Source organism: Sander lucioperca, chromosome 7 (genome assembly GCF_008315115.2).
Source record: "Sander lucioperca isolate FBNREF2018 chromosome 7, SLUC_FBN_1.2, whole genome shotgun sequence".
In the NCBI taxonomy this organism is placed as follows: domain Eukaryota; kingdom Metazoa; phylum Chordata; class Actinopteri; order Perciformes; family Percidae; genus Sander; species Sander lucioperca.
This window is the reverse complement of record NC_050179.1, coordinates 40120163-40146200: the sequence shown is the minus strand read 5'-3', so window position 1 is coordinate 40146200 and position 26038 is coordinate 40120163. Positions and strand designations below refer to the sequence as shown.

General features: G+C 41.8%; 1 protein-coding gene across 6 annotated transcripts in view; it reads right to left on the bottom strand.

Moving 5' to 3' along the window:
* The window catches only part of wwp2 (WW domain containing E3 ubiquitin protein ligase 2), a 57952-nt gene that overhangs the window by 6089 nt on the left and 25825 nt on the right, over positions 1 to 26038 (bottom strand). For 4 of the 6 annotated variants that reach the window (XM_031285554.1, XM_036003448.1, XM_031285556.2 and 1 more), the window contains 10 exons: positions 22674 to 22848; positions 14581 to 14635; positions 12674 to 12755; positions 11009 to 11137; positions 9481 to 9559; positions 7333 to 7404; positions 6794 to 6882; positions 3130 to 3289; positions 863 to 996; positions 76 to 216 (listed from right to left, as the gene is read on the bottom strand). In XM_031285554.1, coding sequence (XP_031141414.1) covers positions 76 to 216; positions 863 to 996; positions 3130 to 3289; positions 6794 to 6882; positions 7333 to 7404; positions 9481 to 9559; positions 11009 to 11137; positions 12674 to 12755; positions 14581 to 14635; positions 22674 to 22848 — 1116 coding nt within the window. Of the gene's footprint in view, positions 1 to 75; positions 217 to 862; positions 997 to 3129; positions 3290 to 6793; positions 6883 to 7332; positions 7405 to 9480; positions 9560 to 11008; positions 11138 to 12673; positions 12756 to 14580; positions 14636 to 14946; positions 15117 to 22673; positions 22849 to 26038 lie in introns of those variants that run through there. The other 2 variants (XM_036003449.1, XM_031285557.1) reach the window with 2 other exon arrangements.

The following is a 26038-nucleotide window of genomic DNA, read 5'->3' as shown; positions in this document are numbered from 1 at the left end:
CGCTGACATCAATTAGGTAAGACTTAACTTAGACTGTTTGTCTAGTAGTGGCTATTACTGCTTATGTTAACGTGCCTGATGTACTCTTCCTTGTTTTCCTCGTTGACTAGCTCGTTCTCCCCGTCATCTTTCAGCTGGTGAGTGGAAACCTTCCCGAGGATCTCCATGTCCTGTGCAAAATACAGCTCCACGCCACACTCCTCCAGGTTGTTCTCTCTGGATGGATGCACACACACACACACACACACACACACACACACACACACACAAAAAAACTAAATTTAAGGCAGTAGCCTTTGCCACACTTCTTGCAAGAAGTAGCATTCTTTTAAATTGGAAATCACCTACTATTCTGCCTTTTAGACACTGGATTAGAGTTAACTTCTCTAGAACTGAGAAAATCAGACTCTCCCTAAAAGCTTAAAGTGTTTGTAATGAATAAATCCAGCAGTTGCTTTTTTAGTTTTTGCCTTTTGTCTGTTGTCTAATGTGTTCAGACTCCGCCACATTCAGGAGAATGTATATATATCCAATCTGACTGCTTGAATTTGTTGATGAAAGCCATGTGTATCAATATCTATATGTTGACAGTATAATCGTAATCAAATTGAATCGTGAGACCAGTGAAGACTCACACCGCTAATAAATAGTAAGAAGATTTGTCTTATTTTTTTCAACATGTAATTGACTGATTTCATAATGAACTCCACACCCAGGATGTTATTTTCCCAGGTCTATTCTACAAAAAAGTTAAAAAAGGGGAGCAAGAAATGAGGCGTGAAAAACATTCTTACCTCCACTTTCTAGTTGTGAACAGAAGTGAACAACAACACACAAAGAGGTTTCATCCTGCGTTACTTACTTGACCCACATGATGGAGTTATAAAACTCGGGGTCTATGGACTCCAGGTCTTTGAGCGTGGGTTTCTTGTCCAGCATTCGCTTGTAGAACGGTAGCGTGAAGCCGGTGTCAATGAACTTTCCATGGTACAAAGCCTGCGGGGAGGATTTGATACATTAGAAACCACAATGAGGAAGGTCTCCTGGTCTTCACTGCTCAAATCCAGAAAGAAACACATTAAAACTCAGTGTTAGTTCACTAAACCTGATATTTTGGCAGCTTGGAGTCCCTGAACCTAACAAAGTAGATTAAGTAGGGGGAGTATTTTCCCCTGTAGTCTTATTGTATAGCCATTGATGACATGTGGTTAAAATTTGTTCTTGAATTGTTTTAATAGCCAGTCACCTCTACAGGAAACATGAATGGGGCTTTTAGTCCTGGAATCATGGCAGCTTGGTGTAAAAACACTAATTCTTTTAAGTCACAAAAGCTTTATTTAATTGGTCCTGACATTGTTGCTGCTGCCATGTGTACATTTGACTTTAAAATGCCATTCTAGTGACTTATCCTGTGCCTTTTATCCTGATTTTCATGGTGAGAACTACAAGGAGTTGCTTAGTCACTTAGATTAAACGGGAACACAACCTAAATTAAGAATTCCAAAATGCATGGCCAAGGGGAGTTCAATCAATATTTGTGAACATGAGGTGCTCTCTCTCAAAGCCAGAAACCAGAGAAGTAAGTCTAAAACTTGTGATGTCATCAAGTAAAAAGTCTGGAGCTGCTCCTTAAGACAATGAATGGGAGACTGATTTGGATTTCTTTTTTTTGATTTTCTTTTTTCTATTCTCAGTTGTGAAACAGAAAATGTCCCATATACTACCAATGCATTGTCTATGGAGCAGTTTGCACTTAATGACATCACAAACTTGAGTTTTAGCACTACAGTTTTTGGATTTGGGAGAGTTGTTCATGTATACTAATATTTTTGGACTGAACACTTGTTTTGAAACTTCTGTAGTTTCCCTTTAAGGTACAGAGACAAAACACTAAGCTGACTAAAGCCCATGTGTGCACTTAACACAAATACATTAAACTGCTTTAAATCAAGTCATAATCTTAGTTTGGTGTGTGTGTGTGTGTGTGTGTGTGTGTGTTCACAACGACGTAGACTCAGACTCAGCCAGATGGAGCTGTTTAATGTTAAAAAAAACACAGAGGGCTCAGAGCTATGATGAGCCAAGAACAACACAGACGCCCACTGACTGACTCAGTCTGCTCTGTCCTACTGTTTCCTGACTGACCATGTGTCTGTCTCACAGAGCGGAGACACACACACACACACACACACACACACACACACACACACACACACACACACACACACACACACACACACACACACACACACACACACACACACACAGGAAGATTTAGAGGCAGACGAGAGGGTGTCAGTGGAAAGACAGAAAGTAAAAAGGAGGCAGTAATAGGGTTTGCTAGTTGAGACTTGGTAGAGAAGCATCTTAAGGGAATTCAGCAAAGTGCATTTTAGGACTAAATATAGGCAGCCACTGGCGGGTGTGGGCTGGGTGCGGCAGTGAGGTCATGGTGTGGGTGAGGGGTGGGGTGGCAGACGGAATGAGGGGTGGGGGTGTGGGTTTTGGGACCTACAGCTTTCTGGAGTTAATCCCAGAGAGGGAGACATTATAGTACATACTGGACATCATGTACATACACTGTAGATACTGAAGGTGGATAACTATTGAACCATACACATACAGTACCACATGTACACACACATGGCCTAGTGGTAAAGACCTGTGACACATGATTGCAGCGCCCCCTGCTTCTATTCTGTTCATACTATTCTGCTCTATTTAAACTGCTCTCCTTTTTAACACAGATAGTGGTGGAGAGTGGCTGAAAGGCAGACTCTAACAGCTGCTCTGATCTGCAGCTGGGCGTCTCTACAGGCGGTGACGTTTTTAGAGGAGTCTTCTTGACTTAATGTTTAAATAAAGACATTGATTTCTGAGTTGTGTAGGCAGCACAGATACAATGAACACCAACGACAATGAAACAAGTTGTTGAAAGCAAGTTTTTACAAAAGGCTTTTCAATGTCAGCAAAACTGGGTTTGAGGCAGCATTCTCTGTTATAAAAACACACAAAAAATAACTAGACTGGCAACAGGGTAAAAATAAAAGTAAAAGACCTTGAACTTCCTTGAAAGTACATCAAATTCCAAGTATGATTTTAATAAAACTATTCCAAAGTGAAGCTCACCATGGCGATGAAGCGTCCGATGAAGCGGAAGTATGTGAGGTGGTCGGGGTTGATGGAGGAGGCCGGGTTGATCTGCAGACAGTAGTTGTTCTTTCCGGCATATTCAAACAAACAGTACATTGGGTTCAGCACCTCATGGGACAGCAGGAAGAACCATTCCCTGCAGAACAAGAGGACATTATTATAGTATGAATGTATAGAATGTATGTATGTATTTTCCTAAAAAAAACTATGTACAGACTAATCTCTCATTAGTCACTGATGACCCAGTAGAAGTGTATGGGACTGTCTGTAGCTGCAGAAACTGCTCTCTGCCTGTAGTTTCTCTTTTCTTATTATTTTTTGTGTGCAGGACGTTTATGGGCGTCAGCAAATAGCCTTTGGGCCCCACGAGGGTGTGTAACCCCCAGCCAATAACAGCGTGTAGGGTGTACTGACGCACAAGGCACCCAATGACCTCTGCTGTGTGCTGTCGGTCAGTGTGTCTGTTTAAGCGACACACACAGAGAAACAGACGGGATGAAGCTTTGCATGCACGCACAATGCTCGACCATTTTCCTTTTAAGAAACATAAGGGCATAATGTTGGATGATTCTGTAATTTAACATCAGAACTATCAATTTTCATCAAAGACTGGTCCAACAGAGGAAGTGGAGGAGCAACAAGAACAGATAACAAATATGTGACATGACAAAAAAGACCCCTTGTAACATAGACGGACAAATAAAACAATAATCACAGTACATTTAATCCAAAAACAGAACATGTTTAACGAGCGCAGTTGATAGAAAATAATAAAAAACGAAATAACAGAGCTCACAATGAAACCATAAGTCTACCTCTTCAGAGGAATGACACATTGTATGTTTGAAAATTGTACTAAATCAATTATAGCCTAAGTGAAGAACTATCCAGTTATCATTTAATTAGTCCCAGGTTGGTTTGACATAGGATTTTAGGATGAGTGGAATGAATTCATATTCATCAATCAATTCATAGAGGAAGACTAGAAGATATGGGGAAGAAGTTTCCAAAATGGTTTCAGTGGTTCACCAACTCGTAACAGGGTGAATGGCACTTCTGCACCTCTACCGGCTCTAACCGCACTATGCAAGTTTGCCAGATCGGGTAGCTGATCTGTAGTTCCAATGAGACATAATGGGACAATTCACCTATTCAGACCGAAGCAGGAAAAGTTCTCTAGTGTTGCTTTAACACTGAGCTCGGAGGAAAAACGGAGTACAATTTAATTTGCTTAGTTTGATTTCATTTAATACTATCACATTTAATGAATCCAGTTTTGATGTTACTTCAAATACAATAAAAAAAAATGTAAATCCTCAAATTAAATTCTGAATAAATCCTTAAGTCTACAGATTCTCATTAAATGAATATTTTAGATCAATACCGCCCATACTGGCAGGAAAAATGTTACATTGTCATTTTTACACTTTGGTTTTTGTTCCGATTAAACAAACCAGATATAACGTGTTAATTAGTGAGCTTTAGCGGGCCTGGTGGGCCAGAGCCAGGACAGATAGTGGTAATAACTTTACATCTAACTCTCAGAAAAAGACGGGAATAAGCAAAATGTAGAATAGTGGTGATCTTGTGCAGACCAGCTGTCAAAAATAAGAATTTTATCAACCTACTCTGGATAGTGATATCAATTACAATATACAGTCAGGGTCCAAAATTAGCACCATCCACTGGCCAAATTCTGGTAAAATAGTGGCTGGTAGATTTGCTTTACTTAGCAGCCGAAAAAAACATTCATTAGATATTTTTTTAAAAAAAAGTTAATTTTGAACCTTGTATACAGCACATCAACACATTTCCACACATCTTACAATCAAAATGTGACACATAAATTACATGGAGACAAAAAACATATAATATGAGGGATGAATACAACAGGACAGAATCAAATAGACACAAAGAGACTGTGGAAGGATGCATGTTAGAGAGAATGAGGGCCCACTAGCACCACCACCAGCTGCAGCAGCACCAGAACCTAGTGCTCCCAAGGCCCCTGCCCTCCCCCTCTGGGTTTATGGGAGGGGATATGGACTGACGGACGGACGGACGGACGCAGACACCTCACAACATCCCGTCCGTGGTTCTACCCTGTGGTAGAACAGCATAATGTCACCTACCATAGGGTAAAACCACTGCCGTGACACCGGAGACAGAGACACAATGCAAAACCAAACAGAAACAAAATGAGAACACCGCCAACAGAAAAATAAACAACATATACAGAGAGGAAGACCTGGAACACAGCAGACACGGGGAGGGGAGGGGGGGGAGGGGCAGGATGGATACATGTGATGGGTGGACGGAGGGAGGGAGGGAGGGGGTAAGGAAAGGAGGACAGATGTTGCAAGAGGGTAGGAGGTGTTGTTTGGTCTGCTGGCCACCAGAGACAATTTCATTGTCACACACACACAAATCTCTCCTACGCCAATCTACCCTCGGAGAGAAAACAAGTTATGTAACAGTAAGGATTTACAGAGAATGGAAAGTTTTGAAAGTAGAGATGGTTCAATACTATTTTTTGCTTTCCAATTCCTGAACTTGCGTATCAGCCGATACCGAGTACCGATTAGATACCATATATTTTATTATGTTTTAAGAGCTGTGTACTACTATCCCTGTATGGATGTGATATAATTGCTATCTTTGTTGTATGGCCTGGCTAAGGTGAAACTTGTAGTGAAACATGAACAAACACAAACAATGAACGCCGCTGTACTTTCTTTTATTATCCAGTTTGACGGAAAAAGAACATAAATACACCACTTTGAAGTAGATGTTCTTTGGGTCTAGATTACGTGGTTTCGCATTGGTGCATAAACTTGAGTAATTGCCAATACCGATACCAGTATTTTAGGCAGTATCGGAGGCATTTCTGATACTGGTATCGGTATCGAACATCTCTATTTGAAAGCCAGAAAGAAGGGACTGTATCATTCCCACTCGAAGAAGTGCTTTTGGCCAGTCAGCGTTCTCTGTAACAGCATCTAAAGACTGGAATATGTTGCCAATGCAGTTAAGAGAAATAAATACTGATTGTTCTTGTACTGGTCAGCTGAAGAACTGACTTATTGATAATCAGATGTGCACATTAGACTGCTGAGTGCCTGTTGACTTTTGCTTCCCGCCTGCAGATTTGTCTTGTTTTGTTGCTTGCTATCTGATGTGTTGTGTTTGTTACTTGTTGAGCAATGTTGGTCTGTGCTTTTACATGCTGACTGTATTAAGTCATTTGATTGTATTTTATTTTTTTTAAGTTGCCATTTTAAAACTGGCCAGTTACAACAGATGGAAATTAGACTGCTGAGCTAACTCTGGCTCATTTACAGTTACTTTGCTGTTGATAGATGAGCAAAAGCAAGTCAAGAACCCTGTAATGGCCGTTGCCTCTTTATGATCTTTTAAAATAGTTTCAATCCTGCCAGGAACAGCAATTAACACAAACTTAGAAGCTTGTTCCAGTGGAGGAGGAAGCTGTGCAGAGCTTCAAGAAGTAACAGGAACCATCACACCATCACCGTCACCGACATCAAAAACCTATGGGTTAAGTTACCTGTAGTAGCACATACAAAATGAGAGAATGTGAGGAAGAAGAAGACGGGTGCGCTTGTTTTGTTGTTGCTCTCACCTGGCGATGCCGCCGTAGTCCAGCCCCTCCTCTCCTCTCATTATGATGTAGAGTCTGCGGCGAAGGTCGTATGGCTTCACATTCATGATCTGACGACAAACCATAACATATTATTCATAAACATACAAAGATTTTTAACAGGTAACATTTGAGACTGACATTTTCCTGACTGCGAAGTACATTTTTAAATGTTATCATTCTTTTATTGTGTGAAGTCTGAAATGAATGTTGTGTATATTCTTCCTATATGTTGTAACTGTAATGTGTCATGAGATGTATGCATATATCTAAGCCCGGTTTGCAGATACTTAAGTCCAAACAGGCTGATAAAAATCTATGGAACACTTTGGAGCAACTTGGAATTACATACAGATGAAAAATGGAAATATGCCTGGTCAAAGTTCAGATAACGGAGTTAACTAATCACATGTTTTTGTCTAATCATCAGTACTTTTTCTAAAATATAATTGTTAAACAGTATGCATATGGCCTTTGTAGTAGAGAGTGTAGAAGAGAAGTGCGTTTGGTTGGTGTCTGACCTGCTGAAACGAGTCCTCAAACAGTGTCTGTCTGGACACCGAGATCTTTACATGGCTGGGCAAGGCATTGGACTAGATAGAGACAACATCAAAAATGAAATTCATCATTGTTACAAAATAACTCCATATGTGGAAAAATAAACTGTTAACCCTTGTGTTGTCTTCCTGTCGACCATTAACTTGTCCTTCCAGGTCAAAATAGAAAATGAACTTTTTTTTGCACTTTTTCCAGCATTTTTGTTACTTTTTTCCAATGCAACACGTTTTTTTTTGTTTTTTTTTAACGTTTTTCTTCAACATTTTTTTTAATTCATGACCAATAAACCTAATTTATATGACATTATACCTAACTTTTGAGTAAAGAAAGTAGAAATTATGAATTATTTTGTCTAATAGTTAAGATCGGGTTTATGTCAAAGTTTAGTCAGGATGCTGTTTTGAAAATGTTTAAAACTTTTTTTTTTTTTCAAATGCTATAAAATTGAATAAAACCCCCCAAAATTCAATGGAAAGGAATCATTAATTTTACCTGCAAAAAACGTTGTATGGAACATCCATTTATCCGTGTTATTTTGGGGCATTTTAGTTTAGAGAAACTCATATTTCTGATATAACAAACAAACAAAATTTGACCTGAGGACAGCACAAGGGTTAAACAGTTTTGAGTCAGTAAGACCTTCTCAGGGGTTTCCCCACCATTACAAGACTGCAGCACCCGAGCCGTTTTTGGCAGCAGCTAAGCCCACTAAATGTAAAATCAATGTGAGCATCAAAACTAACTAAATGACACTGAGATACTCAGAAATACTCAGATCTTATGATTGTCCCCAGTGGACTTCTCTAACAAGTTTTGTCATTAAGCTTTTTGATTGTTATTTATTTATTATCTGCTCTAGCTTTTCCCATGTTTTAGACACAGATATGGGAATGGTCCAAAAAGATTTGTCAAATTGCATATTTTTTTAAATAGAAAAGCGTCACATTTTCTTGAGGAAGGATGCCTAAACCCCCCCGCCAAATACATGCACCTAAGTCTCCCACAAACTGAGGGAAAACACTGCTTTCTGAAAAGCCATTTAAAACATCGACAGCTACTGGTAACTACAAATCTCTTATCTCACCTCCAACTCTAACCCTAATTCAGATTGGATTCTGAAGATCACCCGTTCTAAGCTGAAGATGGTTGAGTACTTGTGTTACAGCGATATAATCAGTACAGACTCTGGCTTTTAGTCAGCAGTATCTGGTCCAGTGTGACGTGTATCTGGTCCACCACTGATGATGAATACAATGCAGTTCAAGCTAAAGAATTCTGCTCTTCAAAACCCAAACTGGTTTGACATTACAAAAAAAACACATTTTCTCACTTACAGTACATGTAGTGGTATCTAGCCAGGTAGACTTACTTTTATTTACTCATTCAAAAAGATATCAGCCTCTGAAATGTCTGCCTGCACCCCAATTACAATGGAGGTGCATGGAGTTTTATGTATGTCACTCAGAGCATTGAGACACTGCTATAATTCTTTCTTAAATGTTCTGCGAGCACAACACAAAATTCCAAAAATTAAAAAAAAAATCAAAATTCCATTCACTTCCACTTTATTGGCGTGGAGGCAAAAATCTTAGGAGATAGATATAACAAAATCTGGACAAATGCAGACATAACTTTCTGCATAACTAGATACCACAACAGGTTAGTGTGAAAATATGTTGTTTCATAAGTTGAACAGATCCAAACTCTAGTAATATGGGTGGCAGAGTTGGGTTGGAAACCAGAGGGTCGCTGGTTCAAGTCCCCGTACGGAGTACGCGTGGACGAGTGTGGACTGGTAGATGGAGAGATGCCAGTTCACCTACTGGGCACTGCCAAGGTGTCCTTGAGCAAGGCAACGAACCCCCAACTGCTCGGGGCGCCTGTCCAGCAGTCGCAGCCCCCTCACTCTGACATCTCTCCATTTGTGCTTGTATAGGACCTGAGCATGTGTGTAATGTGTTCTAACAAGAGTGAAACAATTGTAATTTCCCCCCTAGTGATCAATAAGTTATTAATATTGTTTATTATTATTACACGCCAACATACAGATCAAGGTGTGAAGTGTGTGGACAGGGAGAGTTTTGTCTTGGTTCCAGACAGTTAACACTTACGTGGCACAGGAACCGGAACTGGTGGTACTTCCACCTGAAGCTGCGGTCGTAAGCACCGGGTGAGCCGCCCTGCCGTGACCTACACACACACACACACACACACACACACAGAAAAAGAGAGAGAGAGAGAGAGAGAGAGAGAGAGAGAGAGAGAGAGAGGAGCTTAGTCAACTTTACAAGTTTTAAGCAAATGGAGAATTTCATAAGTCTAGGGGTAATACCCCAAAACAAACAAACTGACGGCCTTTTTATGTTTTCAGCTCTACTACTCTACTTGTCATCTGCTGATCAACAGAAACATGACGGTCTCCTATGAGAAGCCCTCATGTTCCATGTTGCAGGCCAGAGACTCAAAGTAAATATTAAATTCACACCAGCCATTCTGTTCTAAATAACGACTTGGTGTGTCTGGGTCTCAAAGACAGAGGTGAGTCTGGGCGGGCAGCTGTGTTAGTATAAGCTCCACCAACCCACTGCACACACATGCTAGATATGTGCCTCGTCAGCGCCGGAGAGGCTGAGACACAGACAGAAAGAAAGAGAGAGTTAGAAAGATAATGAGAGGATTGGAGGAGAGAGAGAGAGAAAAGAGAGAAGAAGAAGAAGAAGAAGAAGAAGGAGGCCTCTAATGCGTCGGGTTTGTGCTTGCCGAGCTGCCGGGCACATCTCGGTTTGGGTTAGGAAATGGAGACCGCAGCGGCAGAGCGCTGGCCACGGACACACACTCCTGCAGGATCCAGTGTAAAAAAACTGTTTCAGAAGCCCTCCATAACCACAGGCCTAAAAATACGTTCAAATATCAGCATGAAAAGCAGCTTGCAGATGCACACACACACACACACACACACACACACACACGCACACGCACACACGCACACGCACACGCACACACACAGCAAGAGCTAATACACACTTGTATGCCAAACATAAACACAGAAAGGCACGCACACAAACACACACACCAACACACATGCCAGTGCAGTCTGCAGTGGCTCTGTTGTAGCACATCTGCACATTCTCCTGACTTTTGTGGTGAGATTTGAGACTGCTTCAAGGCAAGGCAAACATCCACAGGCTGAGGGGAAGAGGGGTGTGTGTGTGTGTGTGTGTGTGTGTGTGTGTGTGTGTGTGTGTGTGCTAGCATGAACACGTTGCTGTGATAAAATATGACTTCTTGTTAAAATATCGTTGAGGCTATTTAAAAATTGAAATGGCAATGGATAAAAACATGGGCTCAAGAAAAGATGCAGATTAAAAGTAAAAAGATGATGTAGTTTAGATTAAGATTCAGTTTTGGCCTTTTTCATGATCTTTTAAGGGTTTCACAAAACGAAGGGATTGTTGAAATTGATATTTGCAATGCAGTTATGTCAGACCTAGGCAAAAATCATTGTGCAATAATTACAAAAAAGAGGTTGACTTAGTTTTTTTCTCATGAACTGAATGACTGAGATCATTTCCTCAGAATGGGCCTGTTAGATTTTTTTATTAAAGCAGGTTTGGGAGGAAGGGCTGAGAGAATATTTACCCTGACTCAAACCCGGGTCGGGGGTCTTTAAAGGTGGTGGTGCGCGAGTTGTGGTCCACAAAATATCGGACTCCCTCGGCGGTGTACTTCATCTCCCAGCCCGGGGGCAGGGGGTGCTCCTTGATCATCCTGCAACAGGGAGAGGGCAGTGAGCACGGTCCCAGCTGGAGGGGCCCCGTACTGGGGATGAAACTAACACACCTCCCCCCGCCAACCTGTGGATCTAAAGCCCTGGACGCTGAAACAAAACTTCACAGCCGTGCTCAGGTGGAGTTGATCTCCTCTGAGGATCCGTAAAGACAGGTTTGACTTCTTCAGACTGCTTCCAACTACTGGAGAATAAAATCTAGAAAGCCTTCATTAGTGGGGCCCACAGCAGGAGAAGCCAATATGAACTGTTATCGTATTATTATTATTAAGACTAGTGACTCAGAGCAATTTTTTGAATGTGGCCCAGAATTCCTCGTTCCACCCGAGCCGCAGATTGTGCCTCTCATGTAGTACATTTGAATCACAGAGCTAACCACAAAATAAATACCATTAACATCTTTGAGAAACCCAGAAGCTCATTTAACGACACTTACCGCTGTTGTGGAGGTATTTCCAAAATCCTCAAAAAGTCTTCCAATCATCTGGACAAAAAAATATTCAGTCTGCTGCACATTGAGTACGATTTTTAACCCGTTTGACGTTGTGTTTTCTATCGAGGTAGCCAGTAGTGACATACTGGGTGTGCTCATTTTGTGGGGTGTTCAGGTGTTATTTTCCTAAACATAAACATCAATTTAGTAAACTATAACTGATAACAGGACGTTTACATTTTGGTTCATGCTGTTTAAATTAGGTAAGGACATATCTCATTTATAGCAAGTAGAGAAATCTCTTTTTTTTTTCTCATTTAGGCGGGAAGAAAAGTTTTTGGAGATTCTGGAAATACCTTAAGAACAGCAATACGTGTGGTATGACAACCTTCTGGGTTTGTCAAAGGTCACTATCCTTAGCTCTGTGACCTGAATGTAATGTTAGCAGATGAGAGGCACATACTCAGCTAGTAACCACATCTCTAACTCGCTCTTATGATGTCATACACAGAAGAAGATGCCCTGCACGTTTAAGAGCCCGAACACAGAAAAGGACTGAAGATTAAAATCTGCAATGTATGAAATTTACTTCATCCCACCAAGAGAGTACGAGGTTCAATTAGAATGAGTGAGGTGAGAGGAAAACAATTCAGCTCAGGAAGTGTTTAAATGGCAAAGAAATTGAGGGTGATGCCAAAAACAATGATCAAATAAATGGCAGATAGATCATAGGATATCAGCCTAAAGCCCAAAAAAGGAAATTCACTTTCTTTTACTGATGCTGTTTTTCAATTATTTGAGGTTCCTGTAAACTGACTAATTTCCACGAACTAACTCAGAGAATTTGTCAAATTCCTTTGAAATCTTTGAATTCCATAATATTCCAGGACAGCACTGATCAGTGAGAAACATGCACATATAATGTAGAGGACTCCCTCTGCCGCCATACTAAACTCTGTATAATAATTAAATATTCTCCAGTACGAGCAAACACCCAAAGCGACATACCATCTAACAAGCAGGCAAACACATGCACACACACCAACACACACATAGGAGTACTTTTTCGAGTTTATAGTCTCACCCTTGGGTCCGAGGATCGTCCCACTGTGTTGTTCGCGTGTTGTGGTTGACAAAGTAAATTCTGCCATTGTCCTGACGCTTCTCTGTGGACACAAACAGAACACAACGGCTGAATAAAACAAGTTTAAATGGGATTTGTGATGTTTAAAGTGGGAGGAGAAACTCGATTCTATTCAACAATAAATAGACAGAGATCAGAGGGATCACCGGAGTGTCTCTGACAGCAACAACTGGACTCACTCGCTCTTTTGGGACGAAGAGAAAAAACTATCTCACTGCCATGATAGAAAACCAGCGAGTGTGTGTGATATTTCACTAAGGCTTGATTCGAATACCTCACCGGGGTAAACCTAAGTGTGTGTGTGTGTGTGTGTGTGTGTGTGTGTGTGTGTGTGCGAGTGCAAGTGCGTATGCGAGTGTATAGCATTAAGGTCGTGGTGGGGGTGTTGGAAAGTCAAAGTGACCACGTTGTTAGGAACAATTATTAAACATGGAGTCAAGGATTCATTTAAAAAAAAAAAAAGAAGATAAAAAATAGTTGAGCCACTTCACTGGAAGCAACTTAAGAACAGAATAACATTTTGTGTGTGTGTGTGTGTGTGTGTGTGTGTGTGTGTGTGTGTGTGTGTGTGTGTGCGTGCAGGTCTCATGAGAGAGTAGCTGGTGCCCCATCCTCCACCCTCCATCGCGCTGACATCTTTTTCTCATTAACAGGAGTGTGTGGAGGGCCCAGAAACAGTAGTGCTCACATTGCAACTTTTACTAGCTTTCTCCTTGACTCACTCCACTCCCACTTTACTATCCAGTTTGAACCCTCCAGCCCCCTGTTCTAGTTTCTTTAATTTGCCACTGTATCTTGTGCTTCTCCTCCATCTTTCCCCCCTTTTCTCCCATCTTTCTCTTTTTGAATCTGAGCCTTAAGAAAGAAAGAAAAAAAAAAAAACGAGGGAAGTGACCGCAGATGAAAAAAGAGCGCGCCAGAGAAGCGAATCTGAGCCAGTGATATAATTGAGGTTTTCGTCTTGAGGTACCGCAACATGTTGAAAAGGCATCATGGGCAGGGAGTGAGGGTTTTTTGGAGTGAACATGGCCGTGTGATGAAGTCTGGGAAAATGTTGGTGCGAGCTGCCAGCAGCATTCCTTTATGAATGAATGTGTGTGACATAATTCTGCGTGGATCTGATTACATTACTCATTTGGGAAAACGTTGGATAATGAAGAGCCCCATCAATAATGGGGCCTCTGTAATATGTGGACTTAAAGGCAGTGCGTACAGTGATGAATTGGTATAACATGAGTAGAGTATTTAAAAAAGAAAAGAAACCAAGAGACATTTTATCCAGATTTACAACCACAGAATGAATATCAAAATCAGGAGCTGGGACATAAATCAATCAATTAACAACTGATCTGCTCACTGGGGACTACAAGGTAGATGCTCAAGCAAATAATAAAAACCACAGAAACCAGCATTGTTTCTGATGTTGAATAAAGGCTAGAAAAGAGAAAAATGCTGCCGTGCTGCAAACATTTTGCAACATTTCACCCAAACCTCAATCCCTCTCAGCTGTCTGCAGAAATGAAAAGCACACTTTGAAAAACTAAATCAAGAGCCCACTGTTCAGATCTTGACAAATTGCATTGCTTCTCTGTTGACTACTGGCAAGAGTGGTCAAAAATACCTGCACAAAACTGGCAAGGATTTCAGGTTTTGATTGAACACAGCTCAGAGTTAAGAATCTGATCCTGACTGATTGGATTGACTTCAACACCAGACACTTCCAGCAGGTTCAGAGGACTATCAGGCTGACCAAAATCAAACAGAAGCCAAACCTCAAGACCCTTTACAGTACTTCAGCACCCCTCACTCTGGAGTGTATGTACAAGGAGTGTGATAGGCAAACTTACCCCATCCAGGAGGCAGCCCGCCCAGAGGATCATTTTCCACCGGAGCACCGGACGGCTGAGGGAGAAACAGAGAGAGACAAAACAAATCCGGTTAGGACACCTTTCTGTCTCGGTCCTCTCTTCTTCCACCATTCTGCATGGCTTTTTTTCTGCTTTCGCTCAGTGTTTGTCCTCGTTGTATGTCACAGTGTGAAATTCTTCTGTCTGTCCACTCGAGGTTCTCACCACCGGATGAGGATGAGGATAAGCAGGAGGAAAAGGTTGGAAAAAAACTACAACCCAAAAATACAGAAAGAAGGGAAAACCAATGAGAGTTCAGAGGAGTAAGAAAAAATAAGACATTAAAAAAACGCCGGTAAAACTCACTCAGTAAAGCTGTTCCAAACTATCTCACGAAGGGATGATACCTGTGGGTAAGTCAGGCTGGCTGTGTGTGTGTGTGTGTGTGTGTGTGTGTGTGTGTGTGTTTGTGTGTGTGTGTGTGTGTGTGTGGATGGTAAGGGGTGGGGGTGGCTCCTCTCTGCTGCAGCAGTAAGGGGCAACTGAGGGAGCTGGCCGGCCGTCGGCTCGTATGCCTTCCAAAAACTACACGCTTGGTAGGAGGATAAAACAACAACGCTGTTCCAATGAGCTCACTGGCTGGACGCAAGCCCCACCTCCCGGCTTCCCGCTCACCTCCTGAAATACACCCCACCTCCTCCTCCTCCTCCTCCTCCTCCACCCTGGCACCCCTCCCTACCCCACCCTAAGGTCCTCCTCCTCCTCCTCCTCCTCTTTTCTCCTGCTCTCTTCAAGTGCTGCTGTGAAAGTAGGCAGGGAGGTGCGATGTCTGAGGGAACTGAGAGAACATTCATGCTTGCTCCAGACTGGACACCCCCCGCCTCCTCCTCACCGGCCGCTCCAACCCACCCCAGGCCTGACAAAAGGCACCTTTATTCACCCTGGGCCTGGAAACCACTGTGGGGTTTACTCAGCCTGCACTCACACAGCCATACACACTGGAAAAAAGTGTGTGTGTGTGTGTGTGTGTGTGTGTGTGTGTGTGTGTGTGTGTGTGTGTGTGTGTGTGTGTGTGTGTGTGTGTGTGTGTGTGTGCGTGTGTGTGTGTACGAGCCACGGTGTGGAAAGTTTGTCTGTGTCAAACAGTCAGTCAATGTGTACGTTCTTATGTTGGAATACACACGCACACAAACTCACATGAATATATTAGCTTGAGTGGAAAAGTAGCTGAAAAGACGCTTGTCAGGACTTAGTGGCTGCTGATGGGTTTTCATGCTAAAAGATGTTTATCAAACAGGCTGGTTTAGGTGTGTCTCTCACAACTGCAAAGTCATTAACTGTACCAGCAGGCAGAGCACAGGCCTAAAGACAACATGTTACACTGGTTAGTGTTGTTGTGGTGCTGTAAATAAAAAGGTGGGTACACTGCGAGTTCTATTTGGTGATTGTAAGAAACCCAACAACCCTCAACATGGACAAAAAAATCTATTATTCATCAAAACGTTAGTTATAGTGGCTTCTTTAGTGGCTTCCCCGTCTATTCAATGGCTGGATTTGGCAGCACAGGTAGTGCTTGTTGTGCTTTATTAAACACTGAGGTGAAAAAAAACAAAAAAAATTCCAAATGAAAGCTAGTGAACCTTTAAAGTTTTTTTTCACTGAGACATGTTGCACCACAAAAGTAATGATTATTTCCTGAGAAGCCATAAAGTAGAGTATTATCCACCAAATGTCAACGTCACTTTACGCAGCATTTTCCCAAAAAGAAATGTGACTGTGCCCATTTAAAGGGGCTCTGTCATGGAAACTTTGAGGGAGTCGGGATGGAAAGGACGGGGCCTGATGGAGGAGCGAGAACATGCACATAACAGGGTTAAAGGGGGTGTGTGTGTGTGTGTGTGTGTGTGTGTGTGTGTGTGTGTGTGTGTATGTCACTCCCATCAACAGCCAATCTATGCCCCGGCGCCCCACCCTTATGGGTTTTCTGTGACTAAAAAAGGTAAAAGGAGAATATAATGATATAAAGACATCATGACTTCATCCTGGCTCTGACCATTCAGCTCCTCAGCAGCTTCCAGACAGAGCGAGGCTGGAGGGAGGAAAAGAAAGAGAGACTGAGAAAACAAGGGAGGGAGAGTAAGAGAGGGAAAAGCAGCATGTTGGCAGAAATGTGTGAAATAATGGCTGAGTGTTATGGATCTGGAAGGAATACGCCATAAAGGCCTGTTTTCAAGGCCAGGCACCACCAGGCCAGGTGAAAATTTCAGCGAGTGGCTTTTAACATGTTGGAACACTTTTACCACTGATGTGACTTCAAACCTATTAGTAAGACTAAAACTATGAATTTATACAACTGTAAAAACTTTAGTCACATTGCTGTTGCAAAGATGTCTGCAGAGAGGAGATACACAAGGAGAGTCTGTGTGTTTCACACTGATTTAGCCACGCAGGTTTTGTGTAAATAACTGTTTCCCACACATAGACTAATTTGTGGCGGTGCGCCACACAATCAGCACCGGCCGCTATGTATTGCGTTTCGTTATAAAAAATTTTTTAACGCTATTTAAAACACGCAGCGTATTCATTCAGCTGCATTTCCTTTCCCTGCTCTTCTCCGTCTCTCTGTCACTCACGTCTCTCTCACATAGGCTGACACACACACAAACACACACACACACACACACACACACACACACACACACACACACACACACACACAGCGTCTGTCTCCATCAAAACGAGAGAAGACGGCTGGTGAAATTCACAAGTTCACGAAAAGTTGATATCTCGTGAACACCTTTACACAATCACACATTAAAAAGTGCTATAAAAATATTTTATATTCTGAATACAATGTTGTCAGTGTGTTAATGTTGAGTCCCGACCCGACTCTTAGCAAACAAGCGATTGCACCTGCTTTAGAAAGTTAACTAGTCGCAAGTTTGCGGTAAAATGCAGTTGGGTTGTCGAGGTCAAAACACTATATGTAGCTGCTGTGAATCCAATAAACGTATTATAAATAATGTTATGTCATTTTTTTACTCTTACACTGAATGTTTGCTGCTTCAATCCAGATGAGTATTGAAAAGTATTTTCCGTGACTGAAAAAGGCCCGTGTTGAGGATGAGGACCAGTCTGAACCGGAGGTATCAGTCTGAAACAGAGCTCAACAGTCCCACCAGTGGAATTAGTTATGTTATTAATTTGTTTACAATATTTTCAGGCTTCCACAAGTGCTGCTCAAGCAGAAAGACAGGGTCAGGGAGAGAAAGAGATAGATTCGTTAGGCATTGAGAGGAGGACAGCATCCAACAGTGTGTCCTCCTCAGTTTTTGATACTATGGCAATTCGTATGCCTTCTTTAAATCATAAGTCAGTCAAACCTGAACACACACACACACACACACACACACACACACACACACACACACACTGTTTTTGTTAGATTTAGTGTGATTTCCAGAGGACAGCATTATCTCCAATGTCCACTGCAAATTAATGTCCATAACTCCAGACACTCCTTATAACTCCAGAACTTGCCTGACAACTATCAGGTTTTCAAAGTAATCCAGTGATAGGTGTCATAGCCATTGGTACATAGCAAACAGGAACTGCTAAAACCTAATTGGGCATACTTTCAATGTAAACAATTATAGGCTAAAAAGATGTGTCTATTATGTCTGAGTTGGGACCACAGTGTCAGTCTCTTAATCAGCTCAACAGTAACACGTAAACAAAACAGCACTCTTTGGCCTATTGGTGTTGTTTGGAAAATGCCAGAATGCAGCTTAAATGCCCGTAAATACAAATGTGCGTATTTAAAAGATTATATTGTGCAGAGGAAAATGATCTGCCCAGACAGACTGGCAGATTCTGTCCATAGGCGATCAAAGGACTTTTTTTTCCTTTTATTCATAACATAATGTTAACAAAACCAGCATCAGTGCAGTTTAAATAACTTCTGTGCATTGTCCTTTCATAGTATGAACCACTTACAAACATGCTTTATGGAAACATGAGCACTGACGGGTTGTGTGTAAACATTAGTGAATGTGACATTCAGCCGTGTGTACGTTTTCTGTTCAGTGGTGATAAAACACAGGGCCGATTCAGATGCTGCTGTTAAGGGTCCCTGTTCCAGCGAGAATGGACAGAAAGTCAGAGAGGGAGAGCGGAGGGAGGCAATCGAGGGAAAATGAGAGGAGGGAGCGAAAGACTGATTTGAAGCCAGAGGATGAAGAGTGGTAAAAACAGAAAAAAAAAGAAAGGAGGGAGAGGTTACCGAAATGAGCCAAGACAGAAATTAAGACATTTCTGTGGGATATAGAAAAGGGGGATTTTGAGAGGCAAATGGAGATTGTGGGGGATTTTGGAGAGGCGACAGCATAATCGGGAGGGGGGTTAAAGAAAAAAGAAAAAGATAGAGTTCAAGGAAAGGAAGACTGTTAAAGGTGAAAAGAAAGGGGAGGAAGAGCAAGGGGAGAGCCGGAAACAGCAGTTAATGACTCCAAGGCTGCGCTCTCTGGGATTCCTAACGAGCTGCAATTACTCTGCACACACACACACACACACACACACACACAGCGTGTATATACTGTGTGTGTGTGTTAGCATGCAGGCACCCGTTACAGCGCCATGGTCCATTTAAGAGGACGACCGGGCCCCTTGACCCTTGTTGGTTGTCATGTGCTACAGAAAAGAAATGTGGCACCTGACCTCAACATTACAGCACTGTGAACATGTCCCCACACACACACACACACACACACACACACACACACACACACACACACAAATACCTTAACAGCCACAGAAAATGAACTTGACCTGTCCTGATTTATAATGGCAAGAGAGGATGATAAATTATCAAAATGTTTTTGAGTAGAGGTGCAACAATGAATCGATTAATCGATTAGTTGTCAACTATTAAATTAATCGCCAACTATTTTGATAATCGATTCATCGTTTGAGTCATTTTTTTATTAATAAAAAAAAGATTTTTCTGATTCCAGCTTGTTAAATGTGAATATCTTCTAGTTTCTTCTCTCCTTTGTGACAATAAACTGAATATCTTTGAGTTTTGGACAAAACAAGACATTTGAGGATGTCATCTTAGGCTTTGGGAAACACTGATCCACATGTTTCACCATGTTTTGACATTTTTATAGATCAATCAACTAATCGATTAATCGAGAAAATAATCGACAGATTAATCGACTATGAAAATAATCGTTAGCTGCAGCCCTATTTTTGAGTAACCGTTTTTTATAGCGTGTCTGCCAACACCCAGTGAGAGTGTCAGTCGGGCAGTAGAACATGTGGCTGTGTTGTGTGTTCACAGTTAAACTATGAGCTCTTTTGTGTGTGTTTCCTTGTTCACACACACTGGGGCCATAAATAGTAGCTGCTATCAGCAGTGTGGGCATTCCAAGACAGAGTAGTGTACTATCAACATGGAAGACAGACCTGCCTATTGGCTTTTCTCACAAACACACTGAGGGAGAGGAGGGATGGGAACAAGGGCAGAGAAGGAGGAGGAACGAAGGGACAAAGTTTCCAGCCCACACCGAACCTGAATGCTTCTGTCCCACCGTAGAGGTGGAGTGTGTGCGGTGTCTGTCACCTTTGGTGACATTAAAATATGAATTCATCATGACAGTGCCAAGTACGCTTTAACATACCCAGAACCCTTTTCCACGGCAGGAACTTTCCCCAGGGACTAGGAACGTTTTGAGGAATTCATTGTATTTTGACTGCAGGGATCAGAGTCTAAATTAAGTTCCAGGGACTTTTACCGTGGCCATTTTACCCCCCAAAAGTACCTTGGGGTGGAACTTTCTGAAAGTACAGGAAGTTTTTGGGTGGGGTTTGCAGGGATGATCATCGCTGATTGTGCAAACACACACAGCCCGGCTACTTCAAATCGTGTACCGTTTCATTCATAAAACAAAAAAGTACTCTAGTATTGATTTAGGACTATTTTAGGATGAGGGAAGAACATTTCTCTTTGTTAAAAACATTAAAAGTAACATTAGGCTTCGCTGTCGGCTGCCATACTCGAGATAAAAAAAAAGACGGATCGCAATCGAAATCCTGATGGTAGGATTTTCATTACCATCACAAATATAGACGCTGCTTTTGGCTAATGGAAAGGGTATTTCAAAAAAACCAAACCATCAGTACATACATTTTAAACTTTGTCATAAAGCATACCTAACAACGAGAATTAGACATAAAATGGGATTAATACCTGACCCATATTGTTCCTTTTGCCCCCCTGGAACCGCTCTTTTTTACACGTTGTACAGTATGGGAGTGTCCAGGAGTATTTGATTTTTGGGGAAAAGTTATTAGAACACTTACAGAGTTAGTAGGTACAATTACCAATGGAACCTACTGCACATCTTCTAAATGATGACTCTCACCTCCTCCCCAAAACAGCAGAATCTGGAACACTAGCTACACTTTACAGCGTTTAGTTTCCCCTTAACACAAGCAGTACAAGAAACTGAAAGATTATTTAAAATGAGCAAAGCTATGATATAAATAAAAACATATCTGATCAAAGAATAAGGAAATCAGCTTTTCGGTACTTTCAAAACTTGGTGCTATGTACACATTTAGTTTGGAACTCCAAAAGTATTGAGGTTCGATACCTAAACCTAGAACAAAATAAATGACATCTTACACTTACTGATGCATTCATATTCATGTGATTTTAGTCTTACATGATGTGTCTATTTCACTTACAGTAATAACATCGGTATAAACAGAGCAATACTGTTACCAGGCTCCAAAACAATAACCTGCCAAGAGCTACTGTAAATGCCAGTGGACAATAAATCAGTAAAAATTACCAGCTACAACACCAGTTCACATTCTGTGTTTAACCTTTCACAAAGGACTTCTGTTTCTCCACTGCTTGTATGTTTAACTGCCCAGATGTTTGATTAGGAATTAATGCTCAGTTCAACAACTTCAATAGTGTGAAGCTGTGTGAGGAGACCAAAACTATGAGACTGAAGATTATGGTTTAACTGAGTAATAAAACATTTCAAACCTTTGTTCAAAAGTTAAACAGTGACCACAGCAGCCGCAGGCAGACAGAGATACTGCATGATGATGGGATCCAGAGTGTAAACGGAGGAATCTTTGGCTGTGAAATTGTCATTGAGTTGAAAAACCAGTTTAAAAAAAAGGGAGGGACAGGATAATGGTGTTTGAATAAAAGGATGGACAGATGGGAGGGTTAGAAGGATGGATGGAGTGAAACTAACAGGTAAAGGTTATTTCAAAGATGGAAAACACACAACTGGAGAACCAAACATTAAGAAACAGATGAAAAAACCCCAAAAGCTAAAGTAAGATACATAGAAAGAAGAGAGAAATGTCCATAAAACTTAATTCACACACACACACACAGAGTTCAGGGTAGGGTGTTTTTTATAGAAGCCTATAAGAGTTTTAAGGCTGGTTTTACTAATGGTCCACTGAGAAAGCTCTGTTGTTTTAGTCCCATAAGTCTTTACTGTCTGGCTGCAGTCTGACCTTGGCTGATCACTGAGAGGAGACACAAACCTCCACTGGAAAAATACTATAAACAAGTCTCAAATAACATCTTCACCCCCCCCCCCCTCCCCATATCCGACGTCTTCTAAACTGTTAGCCAACAAGTAAACCGCACTGTGTCGCATTCAGCGCTGATCTTATTCAAAACATGTACTGATCGTGCTCAGTCCCGAGGTGTCTTGTTGGGTTGACGTGCAAATCTAAACAAAGATCCATTATGTGACATTTTCATGAAAAGTATTTCACTGGGGTTTCAGTCTCACCAATGTGAGCTGAAGCAGAGAAACTTTAAACCCAGCAGTAATGTGTGAGTGACCCCGCAGGGTTTTACCCCCAAGAACCTGTAGGAAGTGACACAACTGGAAAATGCACAACTTATGAGCATGTCGAATTGGGAATTGATGAAGGGGTACGCAAGTTCATCTGACAGGGCTGTGGGGGTACCCGAGACCAAAAAGGTTGGGAACCACTGTACCAGTGTACTGTGTGCATGTAAACTTGGTGGTGGTGAAGGCCCGGAGTACCTGGTAGAGGAAGCGCTGGCTGAACTGGTGCATGGCGCCCTGCAGCTGGCTGCGCTGGCTCTGCCACTGCTGGTAGTTCCGCACGGTCTCGGCTGTGGGCCTCTGCCATGTGGTGGTTCTGGTGTTGTGGTCCACGTAGTAGAACCTGCCCCGCTGGTCCACTCGCTTCTCCCAGCTGGTGGGGGCAGAGAGGGTGGGAATGAGAGGGGTTGTGGCTTTCAACAACATCTTTATCATATATTAAGCATGTCAAGAGTGGGTGGTTGTATCAAAAAGCTGCGCTGCTGATAGTAACAGCACTGATTTATAGACGAGGAAAGAAATAATAAAGGCAAGAAAAGAAAACAGTAAGAGGAGGGGAACAGAGTGGGAGGGAAGGAGAAAAGGAGGAGGAAAAGAAGAAAGAAAAGAGAGAAGAAGGGATGAAAGAGTAATGACGTAAAGAAGCAGGAAAGACATGGAGAAGGAAATCAAGAGGGGTGGGGAGGAAAGGATAGATTATGCTGCTTAGATGGTTAAACCAAACTATCCCTGACAGAATGTACTTCATTAAAGTTGAGTATTACTGAGGTTAGTGGAATACAATAGATACCAACACATTTTTTACACTAATTTAATAAAACTAATAAAAACTAACTTTAATTAAAGTTTTTAACTTATCATACCTTCTAAGGAGCTGTGGATGTAAAACAAAAAAATCAGTGATGATCAGTGATAAACTGGTAAACTTGTTCTATAGCTCCAGGAAACCAACTTTTCAGGAACAGTATAATGCTGGGTATTCTCACGGCAGGTCCCCAACTTTAAAAAACAACATTCTGTGGTGTTATTAGCGCTTTGGCTCAGCCTTAGACGTCATCAGTGTGTTCACTTTAAAGACAATGCCAGCCCTCAATTACAATGATGGCGGAAAACAATGGGGGACGCCAGCTTTCTGAGTGACAATAACCATGTGTGGTGGTGTGTGTTTGTTTGCCAGTGCCTGCCATCAGCATTACTCAGACGTCTATGTATACTGTTCTTCCCCTGAGACAGGGGGGTTTGTGTGTACGGTCCACACAAACGGATAGATAGACATGGTTACAAATTACACACACACAGAGAGAGAGAGAGACAGAGAGAGAGAGAGAGAGAGAGAGAGAGAGAGAGAGAGAGAGAGAGAGAGAGAGAGAGAGAGAGAGAGAGAGAGAGAGAGAGAGAGAGAGAGACCAGTTCCCTGGGCTCAGCAGGACTGACTGCTGCTCTGCTGCTATTCCCATATCTCTGACTTCAGCGCTACAGAATTTGGAAAACAGCATCAACTTCCGTATGCTAACAAAAACACACCATGAAGATACGAACATGCTTTAGAAACACACACACACACACACACACACACACACACAGTGACTGTGCTTCCACTGTAGCCCCGATGTTTATACTCCATTATGTTCTTTAGACCTTTCAGCAGCTGGTATTTCTGTGCCCTTCTTCACCACTGGTTTGATCTGGTTGGATCCTTTTCTGAAGTGGTCTAACTAAAAACTAAAAAACACCCGCTACAGCAGTGGATGTGTGAAACGAGCTGTAAAAATAAATTCTGCTCTATACCCCTCTACAGTGAACTTTAAATCAGTAGAAATCTCAACATATTCTAAAATGCATGATTTTACCTGTTTGGAACACACACTTTTCAAAGCAATTCAATATTGCATTATATATAAAACATGAGACAAATAAGTACATACACATATAATAATAATTCTACTCTCTCCTTCACACATTTACAGTATAATCATGAGTATAACTGTTAGTGGCTGAGTCCTGGGTCCTACCGGGGGTTCAAGTCCTCTAAATGGACCCACCTTTGTTGCAGCGAAGCTATTAATGCAAACTTACAGACATATTCACTGTGTGTTCAGAGTAGAGGAGCGCTGCATGAAAGATTTACTGCAGGGTATTATGGTGAGAGTTTACACGCTCAGTCAACTTTCCCTGTATGAGTACATATTTATCAAAACTTATATTCCTCAAATCAAACCCTATTCATTTGGAGTTTTGTGCATTTTATACATTTGTTACCAAGTTGACAGTAGAGAAATGACAGAAAATGACATGTCGGATTTAAACCAGGGACGTTGCAGTTTAAAGTCAGTGGCTTAGCCACTAGGCCACCAGGACATCGGCGGTGGTTCCAAGGGTCTTTCAGGGTTAACACTGGTCTGACACTCCGGGCCAACCAGCTGGCCAGGCATGTAAACTGACTGGCCATCGGATTCACAGGAAACAATGCATGCAAGTACTCTGTTACTGTTCCCTAACATTTCCAAACATTTCTTCCTGCTTCAGATTAAAAGGGTTGTGAACCACAGAGTGCATTTTATTGTGAATTAGTCACAGGTAATAAGAGTATGTGTCACCAAGGTAAGCGGTACTATTGTACATTAAAATTAGTATAAAGAAAATATGAACAAGTTTTTGTGAAAAACCACTCATGTGCTTGCAGCATGAGATCAGATTGTGGGTGCTTACACCACTGGTATCCCATGAATCTATTAAAACAACACGACACAATGAAGCCCATGTTTTTGTGTTGGCTACACTAAAAACTATAAATATAAAAAAAACAAGTAAAGATATATAAACTATAATTTTTTGAAAGAATGATTAAATCTAAAACAGCAGTGGATTAGTCCACGTTTGGTGCTCTAGGGCATATTTGGTGCAGCAGGACGGTGTATGTGGGATTGTGTCAAATCAAACTGCAGTGTGGCTCTTTAATGATTTTTTTAATAGTTTGCCTATAGAATCAATTCATTGTTGGTTTGGGTCTATTCATATGATTTGTTCAAGTGTTCAGGTGCATTCTGGGCGTGCTGGTCTTACAGGGAGGTGTGTTCAGGTGCATTCTGGGCATATTTCTATCTTGAGGCAGCGAGAAGTGATGGCGCCATTGACCAACAAAAACCTGGTCTAAAGTCAATAACGCAGCATTTCATTGTTATTTTAACAGAGCATTAGTAAAATGCTCCTAGGCTCGTGCACAGCGCACGCACACTATGCTTGTTACACACACAGGGACGCACAGCAGCACACACACATGCAGAAGATTACAAACAAAAATATTACAGTGTAAATCCTCCATCATAACAGCAATGCTCCAAGGTCCAAACGCACCTGGCTTTTTAAGGGAATGGGAGATGATCTCTGATTGGTTTATTGCATGTTACGCCCAAAACACACCTATGATTAATGAAGACACTAAATACAACCCTTTTGAACCATACGCCCGGCACACGGACCCTTTTTTCCACCGTCAAACTAGCAGAAGTGGATTTGGACACGCCCTAAACGCACCTGCGCCAGGCGCTTCACGCCGTGCGCTT